Source organism: Chelon labrosus (genome assembly GCF_963514085.1).
Source record: "Chelon labrosus genome assembly, chromosome: 9".
Classification (NCBI taxonomy): domain Eukaryota; kingdom Metazoa; phylum Chordata; class Actinopteri; order Mugiliformes; family Mugilidae; genus Chelon; species Chelon labrosus.
The window spans coordinates 21,419,581-21,447,380 of record NC_140359.1 but is presented as its reverse complement, the minus strand read 5'-3'; the positions used below and the strand labels follow the sequence as shown (position 1 = coordinate 21,447,380).

Here is a 27,800-nt window from a genome sequence, read left to right as displayed (position 1 = left end):
AAGAAACATTCCTCACTTATAACCTCCCCCCTTAAACTGTTGGTTCACATATTTTAAACGGTTCATTCATATTATCTGAAACCACTGAAGGTGATCTTAGGTAAATAAAAATAAGCAAATATTAAAAATCAGTTACCCTATTTCATTCAACTCTTTTGGGATTTCTTCTTGTTCTTCTTCTTCTTATTTATTTATTTCTAAACAATCCTTAAACTAAAAATATGGATGACTGACAATTTGTCAAATTATTTATGTGTCATTACATATATTTAATATGTAATTTTTTTAAAGATATTTAGAAATTAAAAGTTTCATATTTAGAACTTTTGTTAATTATATTTTTATGTACTTTAAATCTATGTCAACGAGAGTAGAACTTATTGATTTGTTTATGAATTGTTTTAAAACAGTTTCACCCATAGACAGCATAAAGATACACTGTCTGGCCAAAATAAAAAGTCACCACCTGGATTTAACTAAGCAAATAGGTACGAGCCTCCTATTGAATAATTACTGCATGGGTGATTATCTTTCAGCTGGAAACAAGTTATTTAACCCCAACTGATGCAATGAGTAGCTTCTCATTTCTTAAACAACCATGTCGAAAGACACATCCTGTGGTCATGGGAAAGATGTTAGTCTGTTTGAGAAGGGTCAAATCATTGGCATGCATCAAGCAGAGAAAACATCTAAGGAGATTAGAGAAACTACTAAAATTGGGTTAAGAACTGTCCAACGCATTATGAAAAACTGGAAGGATAGTGGGGAACCATTGTCTTCAAGGAAGAAATATGGTCGGAAAAAAATCCTGATAGATCGTGAGTGATCACTTAAAAGTTTGATGAAATCAGACTGAAGAAAAACAACAGTAGAACTCAGGGCTATGTTTAATAGTGAAAGCAAGAACATTTCCACACGTACAATGTGAAGGGATTGGGACTGAACAGCTTTGTAGCCTTAAGAAAACCACTAATCAGTGAGACTAGAACAGGATAGAAAGAACAGCATAGATTTATTACGACTCCAGAGCCTCAGAGAAAGAGCGTGATGATGGCTGAAGACACCAGCAGCAGGACGACACTGGAACCAGTTGGTGCAGAGCCATTACACAAGTCGCCTTCACAGCAATCAATACCGTCAATACATGCAGTGCTGATCAGGCAGCCCTTCGTCACTACGTCCAAACCTGCAAGACATGAAGGCAAAACATTTATAACAGTCATCAAGTGTTCAGTTCAGCAACTTTGATTTTTGTGTGCACTTACTTATATTATATAGAAACATCTGATCTAAGAACAACTTACCCTCTGGTTTGGAAGAATAGCAACGGTTGAGGCCGACAAGACATGATTTGGTGTCTGTGCAGGATTTAGGGTCGGTGGCCATGCATGTGTAGCATCTTAGTCCGCATGCTATACAAAGACATAGAGCACAGCAGCTTGTGACATGTTAGAATTACACAGTGGGTTCACATCCTCATTTTTTGACCCAATAATAGAACAAGATTCATAGACGGTTCATAGAAAATGAAAATGAAAAATGAAAAGAAAAATGACACCTGCTGTCATTTCTTTCAAGTAAACATACATTCAAATTCATCAAAAGCAGAAGCATCCCTGATTAACTATTACAAAATTATTTAGAAAGTCCATATTGCGTTGCGTTTCATGTCGCTGTGAGATGAGCAGAGGTTGGAAATGACATGTGATATGAGCTCATCTCAGGCTCAAAAAGAGTTCACCTAACAATCATAAAGTGCTCTATTTAGGAACTATGTTCATTACTTCTCTTGGTTTTAGCTTCTTTGAGAACAAACAAGAAATCACCGTAAGAAGTCATCTGACATATAATTACAACTACCACAAAGCCACAAACTTGACGTACTTAACAATACATAATGTATCGAACAAGTTTTTTATAAGATAAGATAAGATAAAACAGGACTTTATTTATCCCTGTGGGGAAATTAGGGTGCTACAGCGGCAGGGGACAACATATTACATCAGCTAACCAGAAATTGGAAAAAAAAAATAAAGTTTTCAAAACTATCAAACTACTCTTTACCTTCCTGGCACTACTTCCTTTCTAGTTCTTCTTTAAATTACAGCAACCAGTGAAAGTGTGTAAGCCCAAAGTAAAAGATGTTCTTACCTCCAGACAGAGTAAGGAACAGGATCAGAGCTCCGAAAAGCTGCATCATGAACTTAAACTGTTAATCAGCCTTGTGGGAGAGAGAGAGAGACGGCAGTGGGAGAGGAACCCTCCTCTTCAGCTCAACTTTTGTGTCACAAAGATCCCTCCCAAGTGAGTCGAATAACACTGGCTCTGGAAGGACGTCTTTATTTATAAGAAGATTAACCCTTTTTAGGAAGGAAGAGAGGGATGGAGGGAGGGCCTAATCTTGTACGTTGCACCACCATAATTACACCATTATAGAACAAATAATCAGAATTGATTTCATTTTAAAAGAATATTTGTGTCAAATACTAAATAAAATAAAAGCCTTTCAAAAGCCTGTTTTACTTAACAATAAAAAAACCTTTATACATTTTTATTTTACATCCCTTTTCATGAATTAACCAATTAGCTCATGTTTGCTAAAGTGACGGTGATAAAAATCTATGAGGTAAAAGGTCAAGACGAGGACCAGATGAAGCACAGCTTGGCACCAGTATTTTCTAAAAAAACTCTTTCTCTGACAATATTGTTTTTGTCTCCAATTGCTGTGATGATGCACGATCCACTGAAAACAGTTACTTTCCTCACCATTTCTATTAGACATTTTTAAATGTTTTCATTCGTCTGAAATGTAAAATGACATTTCCCTCTAAAAAACAAAGAAACGTTTCTCACTTATAACCTCCCCCCTTAAACTGTTAGTTCACATATTTTAAACGGTTCATTCATATTATCTGAAATCACTGAAGGTGATCTTAGGTAAATAAAAATAAGCAAATATTAAAAACTAGTTACCCCATTTCATTCAACTCTTTTGGTATTTATTATTATTATTATCATTTATTATTATTATTATAAATAATTCTTAAACTAAAAATATGGATAACTGACAATTTGTCAAATCATTTATGTGTCATTACATATATTTTATTTGTATTTTTTCTAAAGATATTTAGAAAATAAAAGTTTCATATTTCTAACTTTTGTTAATTATATTTTTATGTACTTTAAATCTATGTCAACGAGAGTAGAACTTATTGATTTGTTTATGAATTGTTTTAAAACAGTTTCACCCATAGACAGCATAAAGATACACTGCCTGGCCAAACAAAAAGTCACCACTTGGATTTAACTAAGCAAATAAGTACGAGCCTCCTATTGGATAATTACTGGATGGGTGATTATGTTTCAGCTAGCAACAAGTTATTTAACCCCAATTGATGCAATGAGTAGCTTCTCATTTCTTAAACAACCATGTCTAAAGACACATCCTGTGGTTGTGGGAAAGATGTTAGTCTGTTTGAGAAGGGTCAGATCACTGGCATGCATCAAGCAGGTTTTCTAACTGGGAAAACATTTTTTGTCTCCAGCTGCTGTGATGATGCACGAGCCACTGAAAACAGTTACTTTCCTCACCATTTCTATTAGACATATCTTTGATTTGTTTTTTAAACCTTTTTTTTTTTTTTTTAATTTTTCTTTTTCACTAGGAAACAGCGGTTATATAATATGGCTCACAGAAATAAAAAGCAAAACAAACAAACAAGTAAACAAAACAAGACAAACAAACCAAAAACAAAACACCTGCTCAGATCCATATAAATAATACTTGGAGTTACAGTAATAATGCGCGGTATGAGCAGTCAAGAAAACCCCTGCAGCATGATATTAGGGACACCAGGCTCTACATAGATCCAATAGGGTTCCCACACTTAGAATTGGTCTGTTTTTGAATGTAATATACATGTAAAGTAGTAGATTAAACACCACTCTTTGCCAGCCTTTAACAGTTGGTACTTTTTCATTAATCCACTGCAATAAAATATTCTTCCTCGCTGCATAAGTAAGAGTACAATACAAGCTCTTATTCTGTTTGGATATTAAGCGTTGGCTTGGGAGGCCCAGTATGAGAGACACAGTTCTAAGCCCAATATCTTTTCTATTTCAGGTAACACATTAGACCAGTGATGCCAGGGTTACGGCCCGCGGGCCGGCCCCGGCCCGACTGTACGTCACATCCGGCCCGCGGGTGATAATATATTTAATAAAATATATATATATTTTTTTTATTTTAATTTTTATTTAATTTTCTTTGCACTTTTTCGCTCTCCATTCACGATTGACGCTTCCGAGGTCCCAGAGCCGATTCAAATGGAACTGATAGAACTGCAGTGTTGCGCACGGTTGAAGGATAACTACGCATGTTGCAATCGAATCATTTTATCAATCCTTGCCACCGCAGTACCCAAAGCTCACGGCCTTTGCAGGTAAAATACTTTGTATGTTTGGGACAGCGTATTTATGTGAGCAGGCATTTTCCGTCATGAATATTAATAAATCGAAAGTGCGCAATCGCTTGACGCACGGACATCTGAATGATGTTATGAACATTGCCACTGCCCAGAAACTGTCCCCCGATATGGACAAGCTGGTGAAAGTTAAAAGGTGTCTGGCTTCAACGAGTAATATGTAGCTGAATATGTAGCTGAAGTAGGCTGGTATCCCATTTATAATCCAGTGTGATATGGGTGGGAGGGAATTAAAGTGGTTGGGGTTGACTGAGCCTGTGTAGTGCGTGTGTGATTGGCAAAGTTAGTGTGCCTCATCTGTTGTTGAGCCAATTTAAGCTTAATGTTTTTAGATAGCTCATATTTGGCTATTTTTCTCAAGAACCCTTTTAAGAACCTTTTTATTTTACTAATTCATACTGGATCACATTACTTTCTGTTACTCATTTAGGCCTACTTGCCCTGGCCTTCTTTTAATTGGCCTAATTATGCATTGACGTGTTTTCATGTGCAAGCCTTCAATAAATATAATAAAAGTAATTGACAGTTTACACTTGTGTTATTTATAGGAAATGTGTTTTGTTGGCACCTAGTCTATTTTGTTGCATTTCTAATTTATAAATGTAGGCTACTTGCATGGATAGGAAAATGTTAAGTTTTCAGAGGGTAACTGTCTCCTGCTTTAGGCTATGTAATTGTAGGCCTCATTGTGAGGTTATTTTGGTGCCAATGCAATTTATTTTTGATGTGTAGGCCTTCATGAACAATTTCAAATAGCCTACCTATCCATGTGTTGAGTCAGTGTTTGGCCTTTTCAGTCCGAAAGTATAATCCGGCCCCCTGAGGTCTCACTTGAAAAAAATCTGGCCCACTGTCCAATTTCACCCTGGCATCCCTGCATTAGACCAATACATTTGCAGTTTCAAACATGACCAAAAACAATGAGTTAGGGTACCAATTTCTATCTTACATTTAAGGCACATGGGTGAAAGAGTAGGACTGAAGTGATGGCTGCGGTTGGGGGATATGTGCATTCTGTGTATAATCTTTAACTGTATTGCTTTGGTACGATTGCAAACTGAAATTGATTTAGCATATCTCCAGACATCCTTCCACTCTTCATCATCAATTGTGATGTTTAGTTCCTTTTCCCAGTGCCTTTAAACCTCTGTAACCCAATAGGAGGTGTAAAATATATAGCTTTATAAAATAGACTCACAGATACCTCTCTATCTGTTAGAAATAATAATTTCTCAACAGGGGAGCTTTCATGGTTCTCAATTAAAGTAGTACTGTGTAAGATATAATGCCTTATCTGGAAATAACGAAAAAAGTCATGCCTGGGGACAGACTATTTCTCTACCACTTGTTCAAATGTCATAACCACATTATCAGAGAGTAAGTCCCTCAGTCTATGGGCACCATTATCCCCCCACTGTTTGAAACCACTATCAAACATCCCAGGCTGGAAATCAGGATTATTCACAACAGGGGTGAAAACAGATGTGAACTTTGACCTTCCCTCAAGTTGACATACTGATTGCAAGGCCATAAGTGTATTAAGTATAACCAGGTTATTACAGCTCAGTCTGATATTTTTAAATTTCTTAAAGAACAGCAAGTCCCTTAGTGGATACTTTGAAAGGGAAGCTTCAACTCCCAACCAAATAGAGCTTGAGTCATTTATGACCCAGTCATAAATATACCTCATGTGAGTACGCAACCGATATGTTCTGACATTTGGTATGTCAAGACCCCCTACAGAACCTGGAAGTTGTAATGTAGCCATCCTAAGTTTTGGTCTGCGCTTGCTCCATATAAAGGAACTTAGCCAGCCATTCAGGTCTTTCATCACCCTATTTGAAAATATGACTGGAATCATTTGAACAGGATACAACAATCGAGGCAAAATATTCATTGTAACCAAGGATATACGTCCTAGCCAGGAGACAAGCAGAGAATTCCATCGCTCCAAATCCTGCCTCATCTTCTCGAACAGGGGAACAAAGTTTGCTTTATACATTTGCTTAAATTTCAGGGTTATGAATATACCTATGTATACAAAACTTGCAGGAGACCACTTAAAGGGAAAAGAGCTGGTATCGAATTAAGACTCCCAAGTAGCATGGCTTCAGACTTGGTTAAATTAATTTCATACCCAGAAAATTTGCTAAATAAATCAGTAATGTTAAGTAGAGCTGGTATTGACGTCTCTGGATTGGAAATAAATATCAAAACATCATCTGCATACAGACTAATCTTGTGCTCATAATCAACTAGCAAACCCCAGCAGGGTACCATCCTTACGGCCTTCGCCAATGGTTCGATAGCAACGGCAAACATGAGGGGAGACAAGGGGCAGCCTTGCCTCGTTCCTCTATACAATGGAAAACTGTCTGATTTAAGCCCATTAGTCAGAATAGTCGCCTGAGGATTATCATACAGAATTTTGACCCACCTAATGAAATTATCACCGAGACCAAATTTATTTAAAGTATAAAATAAGTAAGCCCATTCTACCCAAAGGCTTTCTCAGCATCTAGAGAAAGCACCAGACCATCAATATCTCTTTGCTGGAAAGCCTTAAGGCGTATTCACACCTGCCTTGTTTAGTTCGATTAAAACGAACTCAAGTTCGTTTCCTTGCTTGGTTCGGACCTTTTTGACTGGTGTGAATACAATCACTCGAACTCTGGTGCGGACCAAACAAGCGGACCGAGACCCAGCTGAGGAGGTGGTCTCGGAGCGGTTCCTACCGAACCCTGGTGCGGTTCCTTTATGGTGTGAAAGCAGCCCGACCTCGATCCGACCCGAGTTGCAAAAATCTACCTTTTTGGATTTGACGAGCTCCCGTAGTTTTCGCGCATCTATCTATAAATCAAGAAGCGTCTGTGTCTGTCTGTCTGTAGCACGCATATCTCGTGAACCGTTGGCCCGATTGATTTGAAACTGGGCAGGTGTCTCGCTACGGGCACGAAGATGTGCACTGCTAAGTTTGACGTTGTTTGGATAAGAAATGTAAAATATATCGGTAAAATAGGTTTTCTCCGCTCTAATATTTCCAGTTGCCTGATGACAGTTCTAAATTATTGCGCTGGCTCAAACGCTAGATGGTAACCATGGCAACGGAGACTCAACGTTATTTTACAGTTTACAGACAAAACATGAGTGATTTGATCATCTATCTATAAATCAAGAATTTCTTTTAACTTATTTGGTGAGTTTGTGTCTGTCTGTCTGTCTGTGGCACGCTGATTTGAAACTGGGCAGGTGTCTTTGTGGGGAGGAGACATGGGTCACGACAATGGTCACAACTGAAAAATCTTCTTCAGCTCCCACTATAGGAATACATACTTCCGACGGGCACTGCACTAGTTATGGGAAATGTAGGATAGCCCAGTGACACACACAACAGAGAGAGACACGTGAAGCAAACAAACGCAGGTAGGTTAGGTAGAGATGAGCCGTGGCTTAACTGAGCTCTGAGGAGACACGCTGCCTCCTAGATATCTGGGCAGATGTCCAGATAACTCAAATGCTGGAGAAAACACATAAAAATGCAGAAGTATATAAGATTTTTAGTAAACAAATGAGAGAGAGGGGATTCCAGCGCTCAGTTTATAAACCATATTGCTAGCATAATAACAAGTAGACCTACAGTACGCAAAGTCTCCATTGTAGCCTATTTACGTGGGACATTTGGCTTCCTTCTTTACCCCGCCTATACGTTTACCAGCCAATGGCTGAACGATCTTAGCACATGTGTTTTTGTTTATAAATTCTGGTCCGGTTGCAATTAATCACAGTGTGAAAGCGAACCGCACTAAAAAAAAAAAAAAAGAAAAAAAAATTGGTCCGGACCAAAGCAAGTGAACTAACGGACCTTCCTGGTGTGAATACGCCCTTAATTACACTGAGAAGGCGCCTGACATTATTATGGGAGTTACGACCTTTTATGAAACCTGTTTGATCTTCTTTGATAATTTTAGGCAGGAGGTCTTCAAGTCGAGTAGCTAGTGTTTTTGAAAGTAAAGAAAGAGGAGCAAGACTCTGCGGACTTCCCCTTTTTCAGAATGAGAGAAATATTAGCTTCCTTCAGAGTCTGAGGTAATCTATTATGCAAAAAGAATGGTTAAACATATCAAGTAATGGGTCTGCTAATAATTCACAAAATTCTTCTTACCCATCCAGCCCAGGGGCTTTTCCTGTGATGATGCACGATCAACTGAAAACAGTTACTTTCCTCACCATTTCTATTATACATTTCAAAATGTTTTCATGCGTCTGAAATGCAAAATCACATTACATTTCCCTGTAAAAAACAAAGAAACATTCCCCACTTATAACCTCCCCATAGACAGCATAAAGATACACAAAGTCACCACCTGGATTTAAAAGGGAACTACTACTACTACAACCTGGACCTTATTTCTAGCATAAAATACGATTGTTTACTCATATAACTTTTGTGTCATTTGCACTCGTTCAGGAGATATTTAGATCTGCGTTTGTCCATATAGTGGGAGTGACTCGGGCACCAAGATGCAGCCTCTAAATAACGCCTTATCTGCCGCAAAACTCGTTCATTTCTCCAATATTTTCTTATCGTACTGCTATTTTTTGCAACATGGCTGAATATTTTTCCGATTCTGTGGTTGCAGACGAACCATAGCAGTAGCAAATTACAGGTAAACAAGCTGACCGCCGCAGGTGCGCGTGGCGCTCAGAGATGACATCATCCAGGTCAGAGGACATCATCCGGGGTCTGAAGGTCAATCTACAGACCCTGAATGATGATAACGTTAGGTTACGTTGTAACCTTGGTTCTCTGAGTGAAGAGACTATCTCTCCACTCCGTTACATATTCCATATGTACGGGGAATGACCTCCCCTGCATGTCAGGGTACGTGGATACTTCTTTAAGACACACCGGCTCGCCCGGTCACGCCCCCAGGTTTACCCTATAAAGCACCTGTGCTGGCGTGAAATCAGTGATAGTTTGATCGACACTGGTCTCCGAGCGGCCCTAAGAGCTGGAGAGATAGTCTCTTCACTCAGAGAACCAAGGTTACAACGTAACCTAACGTTCTCTTTCGTCTCGAGACTATCTCTCCACTCCGTTACATATTCCATATGTATGGGGAACTCTTTAAGACACCCCGTGAGGAGACGGTGCAGCCCAAAGTGCAACAAACGAACTATTTACAAGTGTACACTATTTACATACCACCCAGGTCAAGGCCCGCAAGGCGCAAGGCCAAGCCTGAGAGGCAGAGGGCTGCTCAGGTCGGTCTGCAAGACGCAGGATCGACCCAAGAACACAGGAAAAGGCCCCACAAGACGTAAAGGCCAGTTACTGTGAAAGGGGGTGTTGGGATCTGAACCTGGTGGTGCATAATCAGGTAACCACATGGCTGCTTTTGTCTTGGGAACAAAGGAGCCCTGGAAAAACCCCAGTATCCCACAATCCTCCAGGTGTGAAAAACTGACCAAGCAGTTCACTGGCTGACAGTGGCATGTGACCTATGAGGTCATCAGGTCATATAAAATGCACCGTTTGGCCTTTGTTCTCTCTCTTATTCTCTACTCTTCCACCTCTTCAACTCCACACCTCCACGTGGAGACCCCGAGCGGCTCAGCTGCAGCTGGCCGCCAGGTAGTCTGCTAACAAAGAGCAACTACTTGCAGGCCTGTTCTCCATACAGCAGCGAAGCGAGTTCCTGCTGAGGAATCTACACCAGCTCTTTAGCCAACAAACCAAAGGTTTTGCAGGCTAAACTCTCAAACAACAGGAGCCACACGGCTAGTTAGCACCGAGCTGCTAACAAGCCACTTCAAAGGACTTCAAGGAGCGGCCAGTTTCCCTCCGACGTCTGCCATCAGGAAAACACAGCAAGGACTACAACTTTTCCCAGCTCGGCCCTTCCATCAGCCAGCTTAAGGAGCAACACACCAGAAATGGACTTTCCACCAACTGGTAGTATGACCTGGGCCTAGTTAAGCTAAGCAAAGCACAGAACTTAAACGTTGATTGAATGTGATATTTGTGTTTATTGAGTTGTTTATAGTATAGTGGTTTGATGTTAGTTTAGATTGTGCAACACATAGACTCAGGGTCTTGCATGCTTAACTAACCACTCTTCCTCTAACCTGGCACCTCATAAAACCCTTATCACATTCCACATATCTACTGGCCAGCACATGGTCTGAGTGTCCCCACTCAGCAGCCATCTTGTTTCCTTTGTGTTCAAGCGGCCATCTTGGCGGCCATCTTGGCACGCCCACCCGGCGGCCATCTTGGTACGCCCACAACTGGCGGCCATCTTGACACACCCACAACCAGCGGCCATTTTGGCTCACACACACACACACACACACACACACACCTGTATTGAGTACACTGTAGTTAGCTTGTATGTTTACTTTTATTCTTGTTAATAAATGTCTTTTAAACATACCTGTCTGTTTAATATTGCACAAGAGTGAATGTTGCCAACCTCTACACTGCCAAGAACTCCAAATTCCTTCAACTGTAACTAGTTGTTAACGTGGTAATTTTGGTTATAGTTATTAAGTTAATTATTAATCCGAACTCCAAATTGACAATTTAGTATAATTTATGAGACTGTTTTGATTAATTGGCTATCTTTTCCCTTCCTAGAAGGGTGGTGCCCCGAGGTGATCTAGTAATTCAGATCCAATTATTTAATAATAAATAATTATTTTTGATAATTATTAATTATTCATGATAGCCAAACCCCAATACTGAGTGCCTTAGTACCAGGCCCAACAAATGGTGCGGCCCGTGTGAGGCAGAGTACTGTTGGCAATTATTCATAATTGTGCAATATTAATTTCAGCATAATTTTGGCCAAAGCCAAAAATATTTTTTGAACAATTTTTAGACTTGCCAGTCTTAACGTTCAATCCCACTAGTCTACCACAGGAGTAGATGTCCAGTTGTACTTACAAACAGGTGCAGTGTGGTGATAATTTATGAAATTCATAAATTGATAAATTATTAATAATTCGTTATTAATAACCACCATTTTCAGTCCCATTGTGCTACATTAAGAGTTGCTTTTGCTGCTAGCTAATTCAAGTTGAACCTACTTTTCTCAATCGTAAGAATTTCTGCATTCGAATACCACGTATTCATGCAATCCAGTCAAGCTGTTTCCTGTTAAATTAAGTGCTCCCCTGTTGAATTAAACCACAGCGTGCCATCGGCCCTGTGTGAAAGAATTTGTACCGGCTGTTACTGCCATGCATTTCAGCCTAAGTAAGATAAGGAGTCTGAGATAGAGCCACAGTGTGCTACCAGCCCTGTGAAATATAAGTTATATACTTAGCTGCTACTAACACGTGTTACAGCCTAAGTTAACTTTGAGAATCACGTCTCTAACTGTTACTGCCCTGCATTTCAGTTACTGCATGTTGAGTTTTGGTAAATTTGCATTTACTGTGTTACCAAATTTGTTGTGCCCACCAGAGCCACTAGATAGTGCCATAGCTACCTTTTTAGCCTTAGAAGCTACATAGCTACTTAGCATAGCATTGCTAACCCCATTGCTTTGTTGTTGTTGTTTTTGACACCTCCATCCCACATAACAATGGAGAACCCCTGTGTAGAGCAATTCATTTCTTCCCTTGCACAGAGCCTAAACCCAGGCTACCCTGAATTCATTAACAAGTTGAATTTCAGTGAGTGCAGGGATGAGATAGATTCTCTACTGAAGGACAGGTGTGATGCACAGACTGCATCCAAGGGCCCATTGTTAAGATGTTTGCTTCTGAACTTTCACAGGCAATCCAGCCTTGCCTCTCAGAGCAAAGCAGCCTTAGGAAAGGAGGTAGAGTCCCTTAAAGCGCAAACGGCTTGTCTCCTCCATGAGGTACAAATGGCCAATAAGAAAGCTATGCGCTACTTAGCAGACCTGCACTCAGCAGAGTCCGATCTTTGTGCACACAAAGAGGAATTGTTAAGTCTTAAATCAGGTTGTCTTTCCCCACCACCGTCATTAAGCCAATGTGATTCTGGTTACTCCGATTCACGCTCCTCCTGTAGTGAAAGGTTAACATCCCCTACAGGTAGAAAATGGGAACAATTTCCAGCTGACCCTAAGTTCCTGGGAATGGAGTCAGGTCCTCAACCTCCTCTGAGAGACCGAGGTAACAATTACCTGACGTCCCATCTCTCTGATATAGACCGTGAAGAGATGTGTAGTTTATCCTCCAGAAGATATTCTGCCCAATCTTCTTTTCAGCCTATGATGCATGACACTCCCATCCGTGCCCATCTCTCCGAAGGGTGGACTACAACCCCACAGGTTTGCTCAGCCCCCGCCTGTCCACCAGAGATAATTGTTGCATGTGATGCACCTGCCCGGACACCACAGTGTCCCCGCTTTAAAGTGCTTGAGTTCCTTGCCAAGGACATTGAACATTTTGATCCAGACAGCTGTGATCATAACGTTGACAATTACGTTAGGGATTTAGACCACGCCCTAATTGATTTGCCCCATGCAACCCAAAGGGAGAAAGTTAAACTTGTATGGAAAACAAGCTCTAAAGCTGTCCATAAGTTTATCCAGTCGCAACCTCCCACAGTCAGAGATGACTACTCAGAGCTCCGTCAAGCACTGCTAGAAGAATTCTCTTCTACTGCTGATGAGATCGGCTCAATGGTTGCAGCTCTTCAAATTAAACATACCCGTCATGAGCATCCTAGAGATTATTACAAACGTTTGAGACATGTGTACTTTCAGGGCAAGAATGCATCAGGCTTAGAAGAAAACTCCCCCTTCAAGTCCTTATTCTTGCAGAACCTTCACCCATGTGTGCGCACTCACGTTGTACTCATGACACGCCAAGGTGACCCCTCGATGCAGGACATCAGGAAGATGACACAGGTGGCTTGGGAAACTGTTGTCACTTCCAAAACAAGAGGGAAGACAGTTGAGCCCTCCAGCTCAACCACCAAGGCATCATCCCGGTCTACCACCTTTAAACATCACCCTCACAACAGACCAAAGGGGGGTGATAAAGGGCCACACAGGGACACTGAGCGTAGCCGCCATGTCCGCCAGCTTCCCCGAGATAGGCATTCACACAGTCGAAGCTGTAGAAAGCCTTACTCCGAAATTATGGCCCAGCAGTATGATCAGCCAATAGACTGCTCAGATGATGATCGCAGCATCTCTGAGTGCAGTTTAGATGGTCGTAATTTAGCAGACAGTGACAATGCCTCTGAATACCTCTGTGCCTCTGGCTACATGGAGCGTTACAGCCCTGAGCCACGAGTTCGGAAAAACTTAAGGCACCTCAGATTCAGAGTTCCTTCCTCCCAGTGATGATAACAACACAGTCCATTCCTGTACTGCCAGTATGTAGGAAGTACTTTACTTTCTTTGCAGTTAAGTAGGCAAACTTGTGATTTGTTAGCAACAGCAGCAAACTCCATAGTTTCCAACTCACTAATAGTCACACCTGCCACTATTAGCTGAGAAAAGCCTAAATTCTGGTTGGACCCAGACCCACTGTCTAACGTTGCAATTACACCTGAACCAACTCCTTGGTAGTATTTTGCAATTTATACATGTCCTTATTCAACACAAATTGTAGGACACATTCGAACAATGATACATACCATTGACAACCAAGATTTTTAAAATGTGATGACATCCTTCCGCAGCAACATCTGCATGAAGGACAAAATTGTTATTTCTGTTAAGATCAGACCGAGTACTGCTTTGAATAATAATTATTCTAATAGGATCCAGTGAGTAAACCAAAACTCTTGGACATTTGGAAATGGTTTTATCATTGTAGGTGCCACTCTCTTTCTGTATCTTACCCTAACAATTTACATCACTGACATTCTTCTCTTTCTCACTAACACTGTTAGTAACTGTCAATGTGCTTATGTGTATTTCAGTTTTTCACCTGATGATTTTGTTTGCTTAGCTAAGATAGTTAGCGTTTACCACAGCCCAGTTGGTTAACCGACTGCCCAGATGTCATTACCATGAATGAACTTTTCCAACTTGGATTATACACGGACACTTGTGCTCTCACGACCACACATCGAGCAAGATCGTGAGACCAAAGGGGGGAATGTTGGGATCTGAACCTGGTGGTGCATAATCAGGTAACCACATGGCTGCTTTTGTCTTGGGAACAAAGGAGCCCTGGAAAAACCCCAGTATCCCACAATCCTCCAGGTGTGAAAAACTGACCAAGCAGTTCACTGGCTGACAGTGGCATGTGACCTATGAGGTCATCAGGTCATATAAAATGCACCGTTTGGCCTTTGTTCTCTCTCTTATTCTCTACTCTTCCACCTCTTCAACTCCACACCTCCACGTGGAGACCCCGAGCGGCTCAGCTGCAGCTGGCCGCCAGGTAGTCTGCTAACAAAGAGCAACTACTTGCAGGCCTGTTCTCCATACAGCAGCGAAGCGAGTTCCTGCTGAGGAATCTACACCAGCTCTTTAGCCAACAAACCAAAGGTTTTGCAGGCTAAACTCTCAAACAACAGGAGCCACACGGCTAGTTAGCACCGAGCTGCTAACAAGCCACTTCAAAGGACTTCAAGGAGCGGCCAGTTTCCCTCCGACGTCTGCCATCAGGAAAACACAGCAAGGACTACAACTTTTCCCAGCTCGGCCCTTCCATCAGCCAGCTTAAGGAGCAACACACCAGAAATGGACTTTCCACCAACTGGTAGTATGACCTGGGCCTAGTTAAGCTAAGCAAAGCACAGAACTTAAACGTTGATTGAATGTGATATTTGTGTTTATTGAGTTGTTTATAGTATAGTGGTTTGATGTTAGTTTAGATTGTGCAACACATAGACTCAGGGTCTTGCATGCTTAACTAACCACTCTTCCTCTAACCTGGCACCTCATAAAACCCTTATCACATTCCACATATCTACTGGCCAGCACATGGTCTGAGTGTCCCCACTCAGCAGCCATCTTGTTTCCTTTGTGTTCAAGCGGCCATCTTGGCGGCCATCTTGGCACGCCCACCCGGCGGCCATCTTGGTACGCCCACAACTGGCGGCCATCTTGACACACCCACAACCAGCGGCCATTTTGGCTCACACACACACACACACACACACACACACCTGTATTGAGTACACTGTAGTTAGCTTGTATGTTTACTTTTATTCTTGTTAATAAATGTCTTTTAAACATACCTGTCTGTTTAATATTGCACAAGAGTGAATGTTGCCAACCTCTACACTGCCAAGAACTCCAAATTCCTTCAACTGTAACTAGTTGTTAACGTGGTAATTTTGGTTATAGTTATTAAGTTAATTATTAATCCGAACTCCAAATTGACAATTTAGTATAATTTATGAGACTGTTTTGATTAATTGGCTATCTTTTCCCTTCCTAGAAGGGTGGTGCCCCGAGGTGATCTAGTAATTCAGATCCAATTATTTAATAATAAATAATTATTTTTGATAATTATTAATTATTCATGATAGCCAAACCCCAATACTGAGTGCCTTAGTACCAGGCCCAACAGGGGTGACCACTCAGACCAACCGACTCGGTCGAGGGTCAACAGGTGATGGGGAAAGGAGGCACAGCCCCCTAACAAGTCTCACCCAGCACCCTGTCCCCAAAGGAAGGGGTGGCTGCGATGTTTAGGCGGTAAAACCTTGAAAAGGTGGACTGAGATGACCATGCGGCCGCGGCACATATGGTGGCCAGAGAAGCTCCTCACCACAAGGCCCACGAGGTGGCCACACCCCGAGTTGAGTGTGCCCGAACCCGGGGTGGGACAGGCATACCAGAAAGTGCGTATGCCTGCTGAACCATGTCCACGACCCAGTGGGACAGCCTCTGTTTTGACAGGGGTCTCCCCAAACGACTGGTGTCGAAACAGATGAAGAGCTGGTCAGTCTTCCTGACAGCCTTAGTGCGCCGTATATACTCTTTCAAGGCCCTAACCGGACACAGCACAGACTGGCGTTGCCCAGTCGTCCCACCTCCGCCAGAAGGGAGCGCTCGTAGTTCTACCAACTGAGATAAGTGAAACTCAGGCAGGAAAGCTGGGTTGGGGTGGAGGACCACGCTTGACCATCTGGTGAGAACCTGCAGCAGTCACTGTGGACCGACAGTGCCTGGAGCTCACTCACCCTCCTGGCGGAGGTTATGGCCAGCAAAAATACAGTTTTAAGGGAAAGCCACGTCACCTCAGAACCCCCAAGGGGCTCGAAGGGAGGGCCCCTAAGCGCATCGAGAACCTCGTCCAGATCCCATGGAGGGACTGCAGGTCTAGACCTGCAAACCGTCAGCCGCCGTGCGCCTTTTAAGGAACCTTGAAATCAAGGAGCAGCTGGCCTCACTCAGGGCGTGTTCACCGTCATGCACTGCCTTGATCGCCGCCACCATACCTCGGAGGGTAACGGCAGACTTTCCTGCATCCAGCTGGCCCTGCAAGAACAGCAGGATGTCCTTGGCCATGGCTGAATAGGGGTCCACCTGGTGGGCCCCACACCAAGTGGAAAACACCCCCCAGCGATATGAGTAGGCCATCCTAGTAGATGGTGCCCTTACTTCCTGTATAGTCCTCACCACTGGCGCTGGCAAACCTAAATCCAGGAGCCTGTCCCTCTCAGGGGCCAGGCCACCAGTCTGAGCCCCGCTGGGAAGGGGTGGAACAGGGTTCCATTTGCCTGAGACAGCAGGTCCCTGCGCTGTGGGAGTTCCCACGGCATGCCGTCAAAGAGTTGAGGAATCGCAGAGAATCATGGCATGTGGGGCCAAAACAGAGCCACCAGAATCAGCCTCCCCCCTTCCATCCGCAGCCTTCGGAGAAGAGGCTGGAGAAGGGAGAAGGGGGGGAAAGGCGTAGAGCAGCCTCTGGGGCCATGGGTGAGCCAGAGCCTCCCACCCCAGAGGAGGATTGTCGTTCCTCAGGGAGAAGACAATGTGTTGACTCCCTGGAGGCGAACAGGTCGACCTCTGCCCTGCCGAGGTGACCCCAGATCCAGGAGAATGGAGGCTCCACCCGCAGGTGGTGGAGCCTCCACTCTCCTGGACACGGGCCCCCTCTCGACATGATGTCCGCGGCCGTGTTCAATGACGCCGGCACGTGTACTGCTCTGAGCAAGCAGAAGAGGGGGTGGGCCCATTTCAGCAGCCTGGTTGCCAGCTTGCACAAGATGGGGGAGTCCAGGCCCCCCTGTTTGTTGATGTAGGCGGCAGCCACCGTGCTGTCGGTCCTGACAATGACATGGTGGTCTCTCAGTCTCGGCAGGAACTGGTGAAGTGCAAGAAAGACGGCTCTCCGCTGACCCCCCAGCCCTCATGGACGGCGCCCCAGCCTGCCAAGTATGCATCAGTGGAGATCACTTGGCGATAGACCATCGGTCCCAGAGTACTCCCTTTCTGTATGTTGTCCGAAACTCTCCACCAGTGAAGGGCTGTCTGAAGTCTCCGGGAGACCACCACCTCGGGGTGGTGGGAGCTCTGTGGACATAAGCCCAGGTTCAGCAAGGACCGTTGGACAGGTCTCATGTGCAGTAGGGCCAGAGGGACTACTTGCACCATTGCCGCCATCAAGTCCATGAGGCGAAGGCAGAGCCCCCAGCTGACCCGAGAATGCAGCTGGAAGAGTCTGAGGCAGGCCCTGAAGGCTTGTCGCCTCTTCTGTGACAGCACGATGGTTACAATCCTGGAGTCCAGGACTGTGCCCAGAAACAATGTCACCTGGGCAGGCTGGAGTCTGCTCTTCTTGTAATTGAGGTGTAGCCCCAAGCCCTGAACGTGCTCCAGGAGCAGGGCCATGTGACTGTGGCATTGCTCCTCTGAGACTGCAGGTAATTTAGGAGCCTCAGTCCTCGGTGCTTTAGTGGTGCAAGGACCGCGTCCATGCATCGAGTAAATGTACGGGGGCCAGGGAATGCCAAAAGGCAAGACCTGAAATTCGAAGATCCTGCCCTCGAAGCCGAGCCTCAGGAAACGTGAGTGCCCCTTCCAGATGGGAATCTGGAAGTATGCATCCTTGAGGTCGATGGTGGCAAACCAATCTCCCGTAGTGATGGACTGCCTCACCCTGGGGACTGTCAGCATCCTGCATCCCAGGGGGCGAAGAAACTTGTTGAGCCCCCTGAGGTCCAGAATAGGACGAAGCCCCCCGTCCGTTTTGGGTACCAAAAAAAATAGCGGGAGAAAAACCCAGCCTGGTGATCTCCCTGGTCCACCTGCCTTATGGCCTTCTACCCCGGAAGGGAGGACACCTCGGCCCGCAGACTTCTGCTTGCCGAGAGTCGCTCACCGTGGTGAAAGTGGCCAGTCTTGTCACACGGGGTCGGCGAAGAAACTGCAGACGGTAGCCCTGTGTCATAGTGGATACAACCCATGGGTCCGCCCCCAAGCCCAGCCACGCTGCCCTGAAACTGGCCGACAGGGGAGGCATGCTGACTGGGCTTCAGGACTAGTCAGGAGGGGGGAGGCTGCCTGGAAGACCCCCGAGCCTTAGATGACGGTCCCCCGCCCCTTGCTTGACGGCGGGTGTTCCGCCTACAGAGAGCCTCCAGCTGTGGTCTGAGGTCCCTCGGTCCCCATGCCGTGACCTCAGGTGCTGGACGAGGTGCGGGCGCTATTTTTGCCCGTCTCGAACCCCTGGGGCGCTTCAAGAGGCTTCCCGAGACTTCTTGCGCGCAGCAGCGATTTTCCTATGCCTGCTGCAGCAGCCTAGCAGCATCCGGGCCAAACACTGCTGAGGGGTCTACGGGCAGCCTTAGCAGACAGTCCCGATCCCCCTGCTGGAGCTGGGACTGAGACAGCCACAAGTGGCGTTTGACCACCCAAAGGGATGCCAGAGCTTTGCCTGCGGTCTCCGCCTGCTCCTTCATAACTGAGGAGAGGCATGAGGAAGCTGCCTGAAACTTGCCCACAACACCGGATCCCCCTGAACCGTCCTGTAGCTGACGAGACAGCTGGCGAACGTACAGGGACATGATCGCTCCAGTGTTAGCCAGGCCGGTCTGAGTAGCCATGGCTCTGTGCAGCTTGGCAAGCAGGCCGTCCATAACCCTGCAATCCTTGCTAGGGCAGGTGGCTCTGCCGAGAACAGAGAGACCAGCGGAGTAAGAGCCGGGTCCAGTGGCGGAAGCGACCCACAGGCGACCTGCTCCTTATCCTGCATGTCAGAGAACCTTCTGCATGAAGTAGACGGCCTAGTTCTGGCAGCTGGTGTGGCAAACTGTTTGCAAACCAGGTCTCTTGGGCAGGAGGGGGATCTGGGCCGGTATGGGGCGCATATCCGCATCCTCCTCAAACCGAGAGGCGGGTGCCGAGGGTTTCTCCGGCAGAACAACATCCAGGGCCCTGGTTGCCCTGCTAATAACCCCAGCGAAATGGTGGGCCACCTCCCCTTTCCGGGTGTCACCTGGCAGTTGCTGCTCACATGGGACATCATTGTCATCAGAGAAGACTGTCACTACATCGACGTCATCGTCGTCGTCGTCCTCCTCCTCCTCCTCCTCAAGTAGAGGGACGGGGGGAGGGATGAGGTCAGCGTGAGGCCGGGCCGTTGAAGGCCGGGAGCAGAAGGGGCCAGCGTGGTTGGCCAGGCTGGATGTGCCCCTTGACCCCCTGTGGCCTCAGCAAATCTCCCAGTCTTACCCCTAACTCCATCAGAGAGGGGTGGGCCTGCCCGCTTGGCACTGAAGAAGCGACAACGCGCTTCCGTGGTCTGCGCAGGGATTATAAAACAGTCCATGCAGCTCTCCGGGGCCTCCCTAGATAAGGTGGCAAGCTGGTGCCCCAGACACAACACACACTTAACATGCCCATCCTCTAGGGGCATGGGCACCCCACAACCGAGACAGCAGTGTCCCTGCCGACTTTCCATACTGCATTTGTTATTTATTTATTCATTTTAAATATATATATATATATATATATAGAGAGAGAGAGAGAGAGAGATAGATAGAAGATTTCTTTCTCCTCTTTTTTTTTTTTTTTTTGGGTGTGTGTGTGGCGGGGGCGGGGCCTTCGGCAGTGACGAGAAAGCCCACTTCCTTGTTTACACGGAACACGTGGAGATAGCCCTCATGTTAGCGCTCTAGCAAAGCTAGTTCGCTAGTTCATTAATTATTTGCTGTATGGACTTTGTTTAAGCCGGCCTTTTTCTACGGCCGGCGGAGAGCTGTTTCGGCGGACTTCTCAGCCCACAAGGGCCCCCGCCGAACGCGTTAGCCCGCGAGACGCGAGCAATACGCCGGTGAGGGGGGAAACGCCGGGTCGGGCGGCTGAGGCGGCTGGCTGCAGAGTGGACATCTGCGTTCAGCCGAAACTCACCGGACGCGTCAGCTCGCGAGCCGCAAGCAATACGCCGGTAAGGGAACAGCCGTCGTAGCCGCTGCCGAGCGCGTTAGCTCGCGAGACGCGAGCAATACGCCGGTGTCGGCTCTGGGAAAAATGTCGGCTCGACTGGCTGGGGCAGCTGGCTGCAGACTGGACGCCTGCGCTCAGCTGATTTCCCACCGGACGCGTCAGCTCGCGGGCCGCAAGCAATACGCCGGTAAGGGAATAGCCGTCGTAGCCGTAGCTTTCACTCCTCTTTTGGAGAAGCACCGTCACCGGGGCAAGCCACCGGTGATAGCGCATAACAATGAATGAAACAAAGGAAAGGATCAGCATCCAGGGTGGCTGCCTGTAGACAGACACCTCCAATAAGGTAAGTGGATACCTGCTGTAACCCTCTTTCTCTTTCTTAGATTATAACTCTGCACCCTGACTGAGGTGGAGATCAAACAATCACTGATTTCACGCCAGCACAGGTGCTTTATAGGGTAAACCTGGGGGCGTGACCGGGCGAGCCGGTGTGTCTTAAAGAAGTATCCACGTACCCTGACATGCAGGGGAGGTCATTCCCCGTACATATGGAATATGTAACGGAGTGGAGAGATAGTCTCGAGACGAAAGAGAACAGGTAATTCTGGACTCAACAGGGAATAGCACTAGCGTATCATAACAAAATATTGGTGAAATGAACGAGTTTCACGGCAGATAATGCGTTATTTAGAGGTTGTGTCTTGGTTCCCGAGTCACTCATATCAGACGCATGAAAACATTTTGAAACGTCTCATAGAAATGGTGAGGAAAGTAACTGTTTTCAGTGGCTCGTGCATCACAGCAACTGGAGACAAAAAAAATATTGGCAGAATTGAAGCCTTTTTCCCATTTAGCTTCACTGATAAGTGGTTTTCTTAAGGCTACACAGCTGATCAGTCCCAATCCCTTGAGTTCTCTTCACATTGTACGTGTGCAAATGCTCTTACTTTCACTATTAAACATAGCCTTGAGTTCTACTGTTGTTTTTCTTCAACTTGATTTCACCAAACGCTTAAGTGATCACTAATCACAATCAATCAGGATTTTTTCTGACCACATTTCTTCCCAGAAGACGATGGTTCTCCACTATCCTTCCAGTTTTTAATAATGTGTTGGACAGTTCTTAACCCAATATTAGTAGTTTCTACAATCTCCTTAGACCCTTTCTCTGCTTGATGCATGCCAATGATTTGACCCTTCTCAAACAGACTAACATCTTTCCCACAACCACAGGATGTGTCTTTAGACATGGTTGTTTAAGAAAAGAGAAGCTATTGCATCAGTTGGGGTTAAAGAACTTGTTGCCAGCTGAAAGATAATCAAGCTTGCAGTAATTATCCAATAGGAGGCAGTCCTATTGGCCAGGCAGTCTATCTTTATGCTGTCTATGGGTGAAACTGTTTTAAAACAATTCATAAGCAAATCAATAAGTTCTACTCTCGTTGACATAGATTTAAAGTACAAAGACATATAATTAACAGAAGTTCTAAATACGAAACTTTTAATTTCTAAATATCTTTAGAAAAAATAAAAAACAAATATATGTAATGACAAATAAATGATTTAACAAAAAAATGTATCAACCTTTCCGGTTATCTTTTTGTAATTGTCCATATTGTCCACTGCCTGGCCAAAAAAAAAAAAAAAGTCACCACCTGGATTTAACTAAGTGTGATGGGTAGCATTTCCCCCTCACTCCTTTCTAGTTCAGCCACACCCCACAATCACCGATTGTTAACAGGTGAGACTAATCACTTCCGTGGTCCCCTCTTGTTAAATGTAGCTGTGAGCAGCCAGCAGCAGGTTGTGCCTCACTCTGTCCTGACTCCACGTTGTTGCGGAATGCCGATATCCAATTAAGGTATGCACTTGTGGTCCTGTCTGTTTTATAAATGCTGGCACATGCATTAAGCACACCCCTTGCTTCTGTACAGGTGTGATTTCAGGAATGAGAGCTAACTGGCGGTGACTGCTCCCCTTGCTCCCCCTTATGCTGTGCAGCACTTAGTGTGGTGTGTATGTGTGCCAGATCAGACTTGGATAAATTGTTTGGTCATGTAGCTCACAGTTCCCAGGTACGCAACTTTTTGGTTTTTATGTTTTGTTAAAGACATCCTTCTCAGTGGTTTTCAGATTTTAACCATTGAAACATTACATATCAACCATAGGTCTGTGATTTTATCTCCATGTTATGATACTCTAACATGTGCTTTTCATAACAGGAATGAAAGTGATGATGTCGGCTCCCGCATGACCTAGTTGCTGTATGTGTAAAGGAGGAGCTCTGGTTACTGCTGTTTTTGCCCCTTTACAAATTTATTTTACATTTTTACAGTCATATTGTTTTGGTTATTAATCTTAGATGGTTGATTTGATTGGTTTCATTAATTTAGTTATTTTGTTTGTTTTTTGTTATATTTCCTTTCATAAACCAACCTCTTGAGATCGTGACATTTCAGCCCCTTTTTAGTGCCAGTACAGGTGGGCTGTCACAGGATTGCAGGTGGTGAGCCACTGGGTGGCGGGTTCCTCCTCCCTGGGTCTTATTGCATGCTTAAATTTGTTGTGTGCTAACTTGTGTGTTTTTTTTTTTTTTTTGTTTTTTTTTTTTTGTGTTGCAGTGTGTGTGACCTTTTCTTCCCCATACCTGGTGGTGGTGACGCCCCCCTCCTATTCCCCTCACTCTCACTCCTGCAGGCTTCCCTGACATTTCCCATCTTGTACTGGTAATCAGCTGTGTAGGATGTCCTTTTTTTTTTTTTTTTTTTAGTAAATTTTATCTACGGTTCTGCAATAAACCTTAAATTTTAACTTGACCCTGTTTATAGTCACTAATTGACTTGTGTCTAAATAAATGACATATCTTTGAAACTGGAAACTCACGTCTCTGCTCCCTTTCTACATATAAGAACCTGTGAAAGTGGTGTATATTCTCTGGGTGAAATTCCCAGAGTGGCAGGTACAAGCCTCCTATTGGATAATTACTGCATGGGTGATTATCTTTCAGCTAGCAACAAGTTATTTAACCCCAACTGATGCAATGAGTAGCTTCTCTTTTCTTAAACAATCATGTCTTAAGACACATCCTGTGGTCGTGGGAAAGATGTTAGTCTGTTTGAGAAAGGTCAAATCATTGGCATGCATCAAGCAGAGAAAACATCTAAGGAGATTGAAGAAACTACTAAAACTGGGTTAAGAACTGTCCAACACATTATTAAAAACTGGAAGGATAGTGGGGAACCATCGTCTTTGAGGAAGAAATGTGGTTGGAAAAAAATCCTGATAGATCGTGATCACTTAAGTGTTTGGTGAAATCAAATTGAAGAAAAACAACAGAACTCAGGGCCAGAAAACCACTAATCAGTGAGGCTAACTGGGAAAAAAAAAAAAAGGCTTCGAATGGCTAGGGAGCATAAAGATTGGACTCTGGAGCAATGGAAGAAGGTCACGTGGTCTGAGTCCAGATTTACCCTGTTCCAGAGTGATGGGGGCATCAGGGTAAGAAAAGAGGCAGATGAAGTGATGCACCCATCATGCCTAGTGTCTACTGTACAAGCCTGTGGGGGCAGTGCTATGATCTGGGGTTGCTGCTGTTGCTCAGGTCTAGGTTCAGCAACATTATGTGTCCAAAGAATGAGGTCAGCTGACTACCTGAATATACTGAATGACCAGGGCAGGGGCCTCATGTACGAAGGGTGCGTGGGCACAAAAACGTTCTGTACGTACTCGTTGAAAAGTTCAGATGTATCAAGAGTGAAATGACCGTGAACTTGTACATGCCTCACGCCAACGCCATGGCTGGCGTACGCTGGCTTCTACAGCTGTTCATCCTTTGGCGACACTTGGAGGTGATGCTGAGAAACTGTCATAAATGTGAAAATAATTAGTCCGACCGATCGGGACTGTGCCGGTCGACCCTGAGCAGAGCCATGCAAGCCGTGTGGGACGGAATTATCCGCATGTCAGCCAGGTATATCAAATTCCCATACAATGCATCTGAACACAGGGCAGTTTCTAGCTTCGTGGGGGCCCTAAGCAAGATGCTGTTTGGGGGCCCCTAGTTTGTCAAACTTTGATGAAGAGATTCCTACCCTTAGATGGTCCACTAAGATGCCACAATCTACTAGACTTCATGAGCAAAACAGACTACAGTTAATATTAAACAACCATGTTGAAAGACACATCCTGTGGTCGTGGAAAAGATGTTAGTCTGTTTGAGAAGGGTCAAATCATCGGCATGCATCATAAAGCATAAAGATTGGACTCTGGAGCAATGGAAGAAGGTCATGTGGTCTGATGAGTCCAGGTTTACCCTGTTTCAGAGTGATGGGGGCATCAGGGTAAGAAGAGAGGCAGATGAAGTGATGCACCCATCATGCCTAGTGTCTACTGTACAAGCCTGTGGGGGCAGTGCTATGATCTGGGGTTGCTGCAGTTGCTCAGGTCTAGGTTCAGCAACATTATGTGTCCAAAGAATGAGGTCAGCTGACTACCTGAATATACTGAATGACCAGGTTATTCCATCAATGGTTTCTTTTCTTCCCTGATGTCATGGACATATTCCAAGATGACAATGCCAGGATTAATGGGGCTCAAATTGTGAAAGAGTGGTTCAGGGAGCTGCAGCTGCCCCCTGCCTCTGGAACTCTCTCCCCAAACACATCCGCGACTGTACCGACCTTCCTACCTTCAAATCTCTGACAAAAACACACCTTTTTAAAATTGCTTTTAATGTTTAGCTCAGTTTATTGTGTTTTTCATGTTATATTTCACATTGTTTTGCTAATTTGATGTCCTTTTTATGTAAAGTGTCTTTGAGTATCTTGAAAAGCGCTTTTAAATAAAATGTATTATTATTATTATTAGGGAGCATGAGACATCATTTTCACACATGGATTGGCCACCACAGAGTCCAGATCTTAACCCCATTGAAAATCTTTGGGATCTGTGGGTGGAAATAAATCTTGTGACATTGCAGAAGCTTATCAAAACAATGCCACAGCAAATACGTGCTGTAATCAAACCTAAAGGCTGTCCAACAAAATATTAGAATGTGGTGACTGTTTTTTTGGCCAGGCAGTGTATTTCTAAAATGATTTACTTTGGCGCCATCTTGTCACCATTTGGTGGTAGTGACTTTTAAAAGTAGCAGCCTTTATGCTACAGTGAAAGAGTTTCTGTGAAACTGACCAAGCATTGGGTCGAAAATGTCAGTTTAAGACAAACATCATGACAGGATTAAAATTAATTTGTACAAAATTGGTCTTTTGAATTTAAACATGTCCTTCACTGTTTTGTTGAAATTGTATTCTTCTTCTCTTTCTGTTTTGTTCCACAAATGAATAAAGATCATGTGATACGAGTGAAAGTTCCAGCAGGCTACTACAGCGACCTTGTGTACAAACACTTGAATAATTCTGCTGACATGATAGAATTAATTTTGCTTGTTCGGCTTTTTATTTAAACTGGCAAAATAAGGTAACTTAATAGTTAAGTCACGTAGCATACAAGTCATCAACACAGTTTATATATTTTCATAATTCTGGAGAGCCCCAATGTACAAACTTATACGAAACAATTATTTTGCAATGAAAAATTTCTTGCTAAAACACATAAGTGCACGTCCTGTGTATCGAATTTAAACTGAAATTGTGGAATTACAATCATCTGCTGTCATTTCTTTTAAAAGACAATGCAGGGGTCACTGTGGCTTCTGAAATGTGCATGCACTGTCTCTCGCTGTGTGTATCAGATCAGGTGTTACATATCCTGATACTGAAACATTATTTCCTCTTTAGCTGGACAAACTGATTCACATGAAAGAACAGCATCGATTTATCACAACTCCAGAGCCTCAGAGAAAGAGCGTGATGATGGCTGAAGACACCAGCAGCAGGACGACACTGGGACCAGTTGGCGTGGAGCTGTTACACAAGTCGCCTTCACAGCAAGCCATAGCGCCAACACATAAAGCGCTGCTCTGGCAGCCCTTCGTCACTATGTCATAACCTGCAAGACATTTATAACGGTCACCAAGTATTCAGTTCAGCAACCTTGATTTTTGTGTGCACTTACTTATATTTTAAAGAAACATCTGATGTGAGAGAACGACTTACCCTCTGCTCTGAGAGAAAAGCAACGGTTGAAGATGACAGCACACGATTTGGTGTCTGTGCAGGATTTAGGGTCGGTGGCCGTGCATGTGTAGCATCTTAGTCCGCATGCTACACAAAGACACAGAGCACAGCAGCTTGTGACATGTCACAAGTACACTGTGGGTTCACATCCTCATTTTTTTGACCCAATAATAGAACAAGATTCATAGATGGTTCATAGAAAATGAAAACCACCAGTAAACCAGAAACCATCTCTTGTTATTTCTTTCAAGTAAACATACATTCAAATTCAATAAAAGCAGAAGAATCCCTGATTGACTATTTTATACAATATTTACAAAATAATTTAGAAAGTCCATATTGCGTCACATTTCATGTCGCTGTAGGATGAACAGAAGTTGGAAATGATATGTGATATGAGCTCATCTCAGGCACAAAAAGATTTCACCTAACAATCTGTGCTCTATTTAAGAACTATGCTTACCACTTTCTCTTGGTTTCGTTTTTGCTTCTTTGAGGACAAACAGGAAATCACCATAAGAAGTCATATAGACATATAATTACAACTACCAAAAAGCCACAAACTTTTACCAAGAGATGATGTACTTAACAAACAATACAGGATCCATCGAAAAAGTTTTTCATTTTCAAAACTATCAAACTATGTCTTTACCTTCCTGGCACCACTTCCTTTCTGGCACTTCTTTAAATTACAGCAACCAGTGAAAGTGTGTAAACCCAAAGTAAAAGACATTCTTACCTCCAGACAGAGTAATGAACAGGATCAGAGCTCCGAGAAGCTGCATCATGAACTTAAACTGTTAATCAGCCTTGTGGGAGAGAGAGAGAGA

The 27,800-nt window shown here is 44.1% G+C and overlaps 2 protein-coding genes across 2 annotated transcripts; both read right to left on the bottom strand.

Moving 5' to 3' along the window:
• Window positions 1-374: 374 nt before the first annotated feature.
• On the bottom strand, window positions 375-2,353 carry LOC311492843 (uncharacterized protein). The gene is made up of 3 exons (XM_084551260.1): window positions 2,152-2,353; window positions 1,305-1,412; window positions 375-1,186 (listed from the first exon to the last, which is right to left on the bottom strand). Exons 1-3 carry the CDS (start codon window positions 2,198-2,200, stop codon window positions 1,032-1,034), a joined length of 312 nt encoding a protein of 103 aa, XP_084407386.1. The 5' UTR covers window positions 2,201-2,353; the 3' UTR covers window positions 375-1,031.
• Window positions 2,354-26,568: 24,215 nt separating this feature from the next.
• LOC311493586 (uncharacterized protein) lies at window positions 26,569-27,800 on the bottom strand. The gene is made up of 3 exons (XM_084552319.1): window positions 27,710-27,800; window positions 26,950-27,057; window positions 26,569-26,842 (listed from the first exon to the last, which is right to left on the bottom strand). Exons 1-3 carry the CDS (start codon window positions 27,756-27,758, stop codon window positions 26,688-26,690), a joined length of 312 nt encoding a protein of 103 aa, XP_084408445.1. The 5' UTR covers window positions 27,759-27,800; the 3' UTR covers window positions 26,569-26,687.

Coding starts and splice junctions, on each gene's coding strand:
- LOC311492843 (XM_084551260.1), bottom strand. CDS start 2,200: ATGATGCAGCTTTTCGGAGCTCTGATCCTGTTCCTTACTCTGTCTGGA. Junction 1,413..2,151: donor GTTCCTTACTCTGTCTGGAG/GTAAGAACATCT, acceptor GTCTTTGTATAG/CATGCGGACTAAGATGCTAC. Junction 1,187..1,304: donor CTATTCTTCCAAACCAGAGG/GTAAGTTGTTCT, acceptor CATGTCTTGCAG/GTTTGGACGTAGTGACGAAG.
- LOC311493586 (XM_084552319.1), bottom strand. CDS start 27,758: ATGATGCAGCTTCTCGGAGCTCTGATCCTGTTCATTACTCTGTCTGGA. Junction 27,058..27,709: donor GTTCATTACTCTGTCTGGAG/GTAAGAATGTCT, acceptor GTCTTTGTGTAG/CATGCGGACTAAGATGCTAC. Junction 26,843..26,949: donor CTTTTCTCTCAGAGCAGAGG/GTAAGTCGTTCT, acceptor AATGTCTTGCAG/GTTATGACATAGTGACGAAG.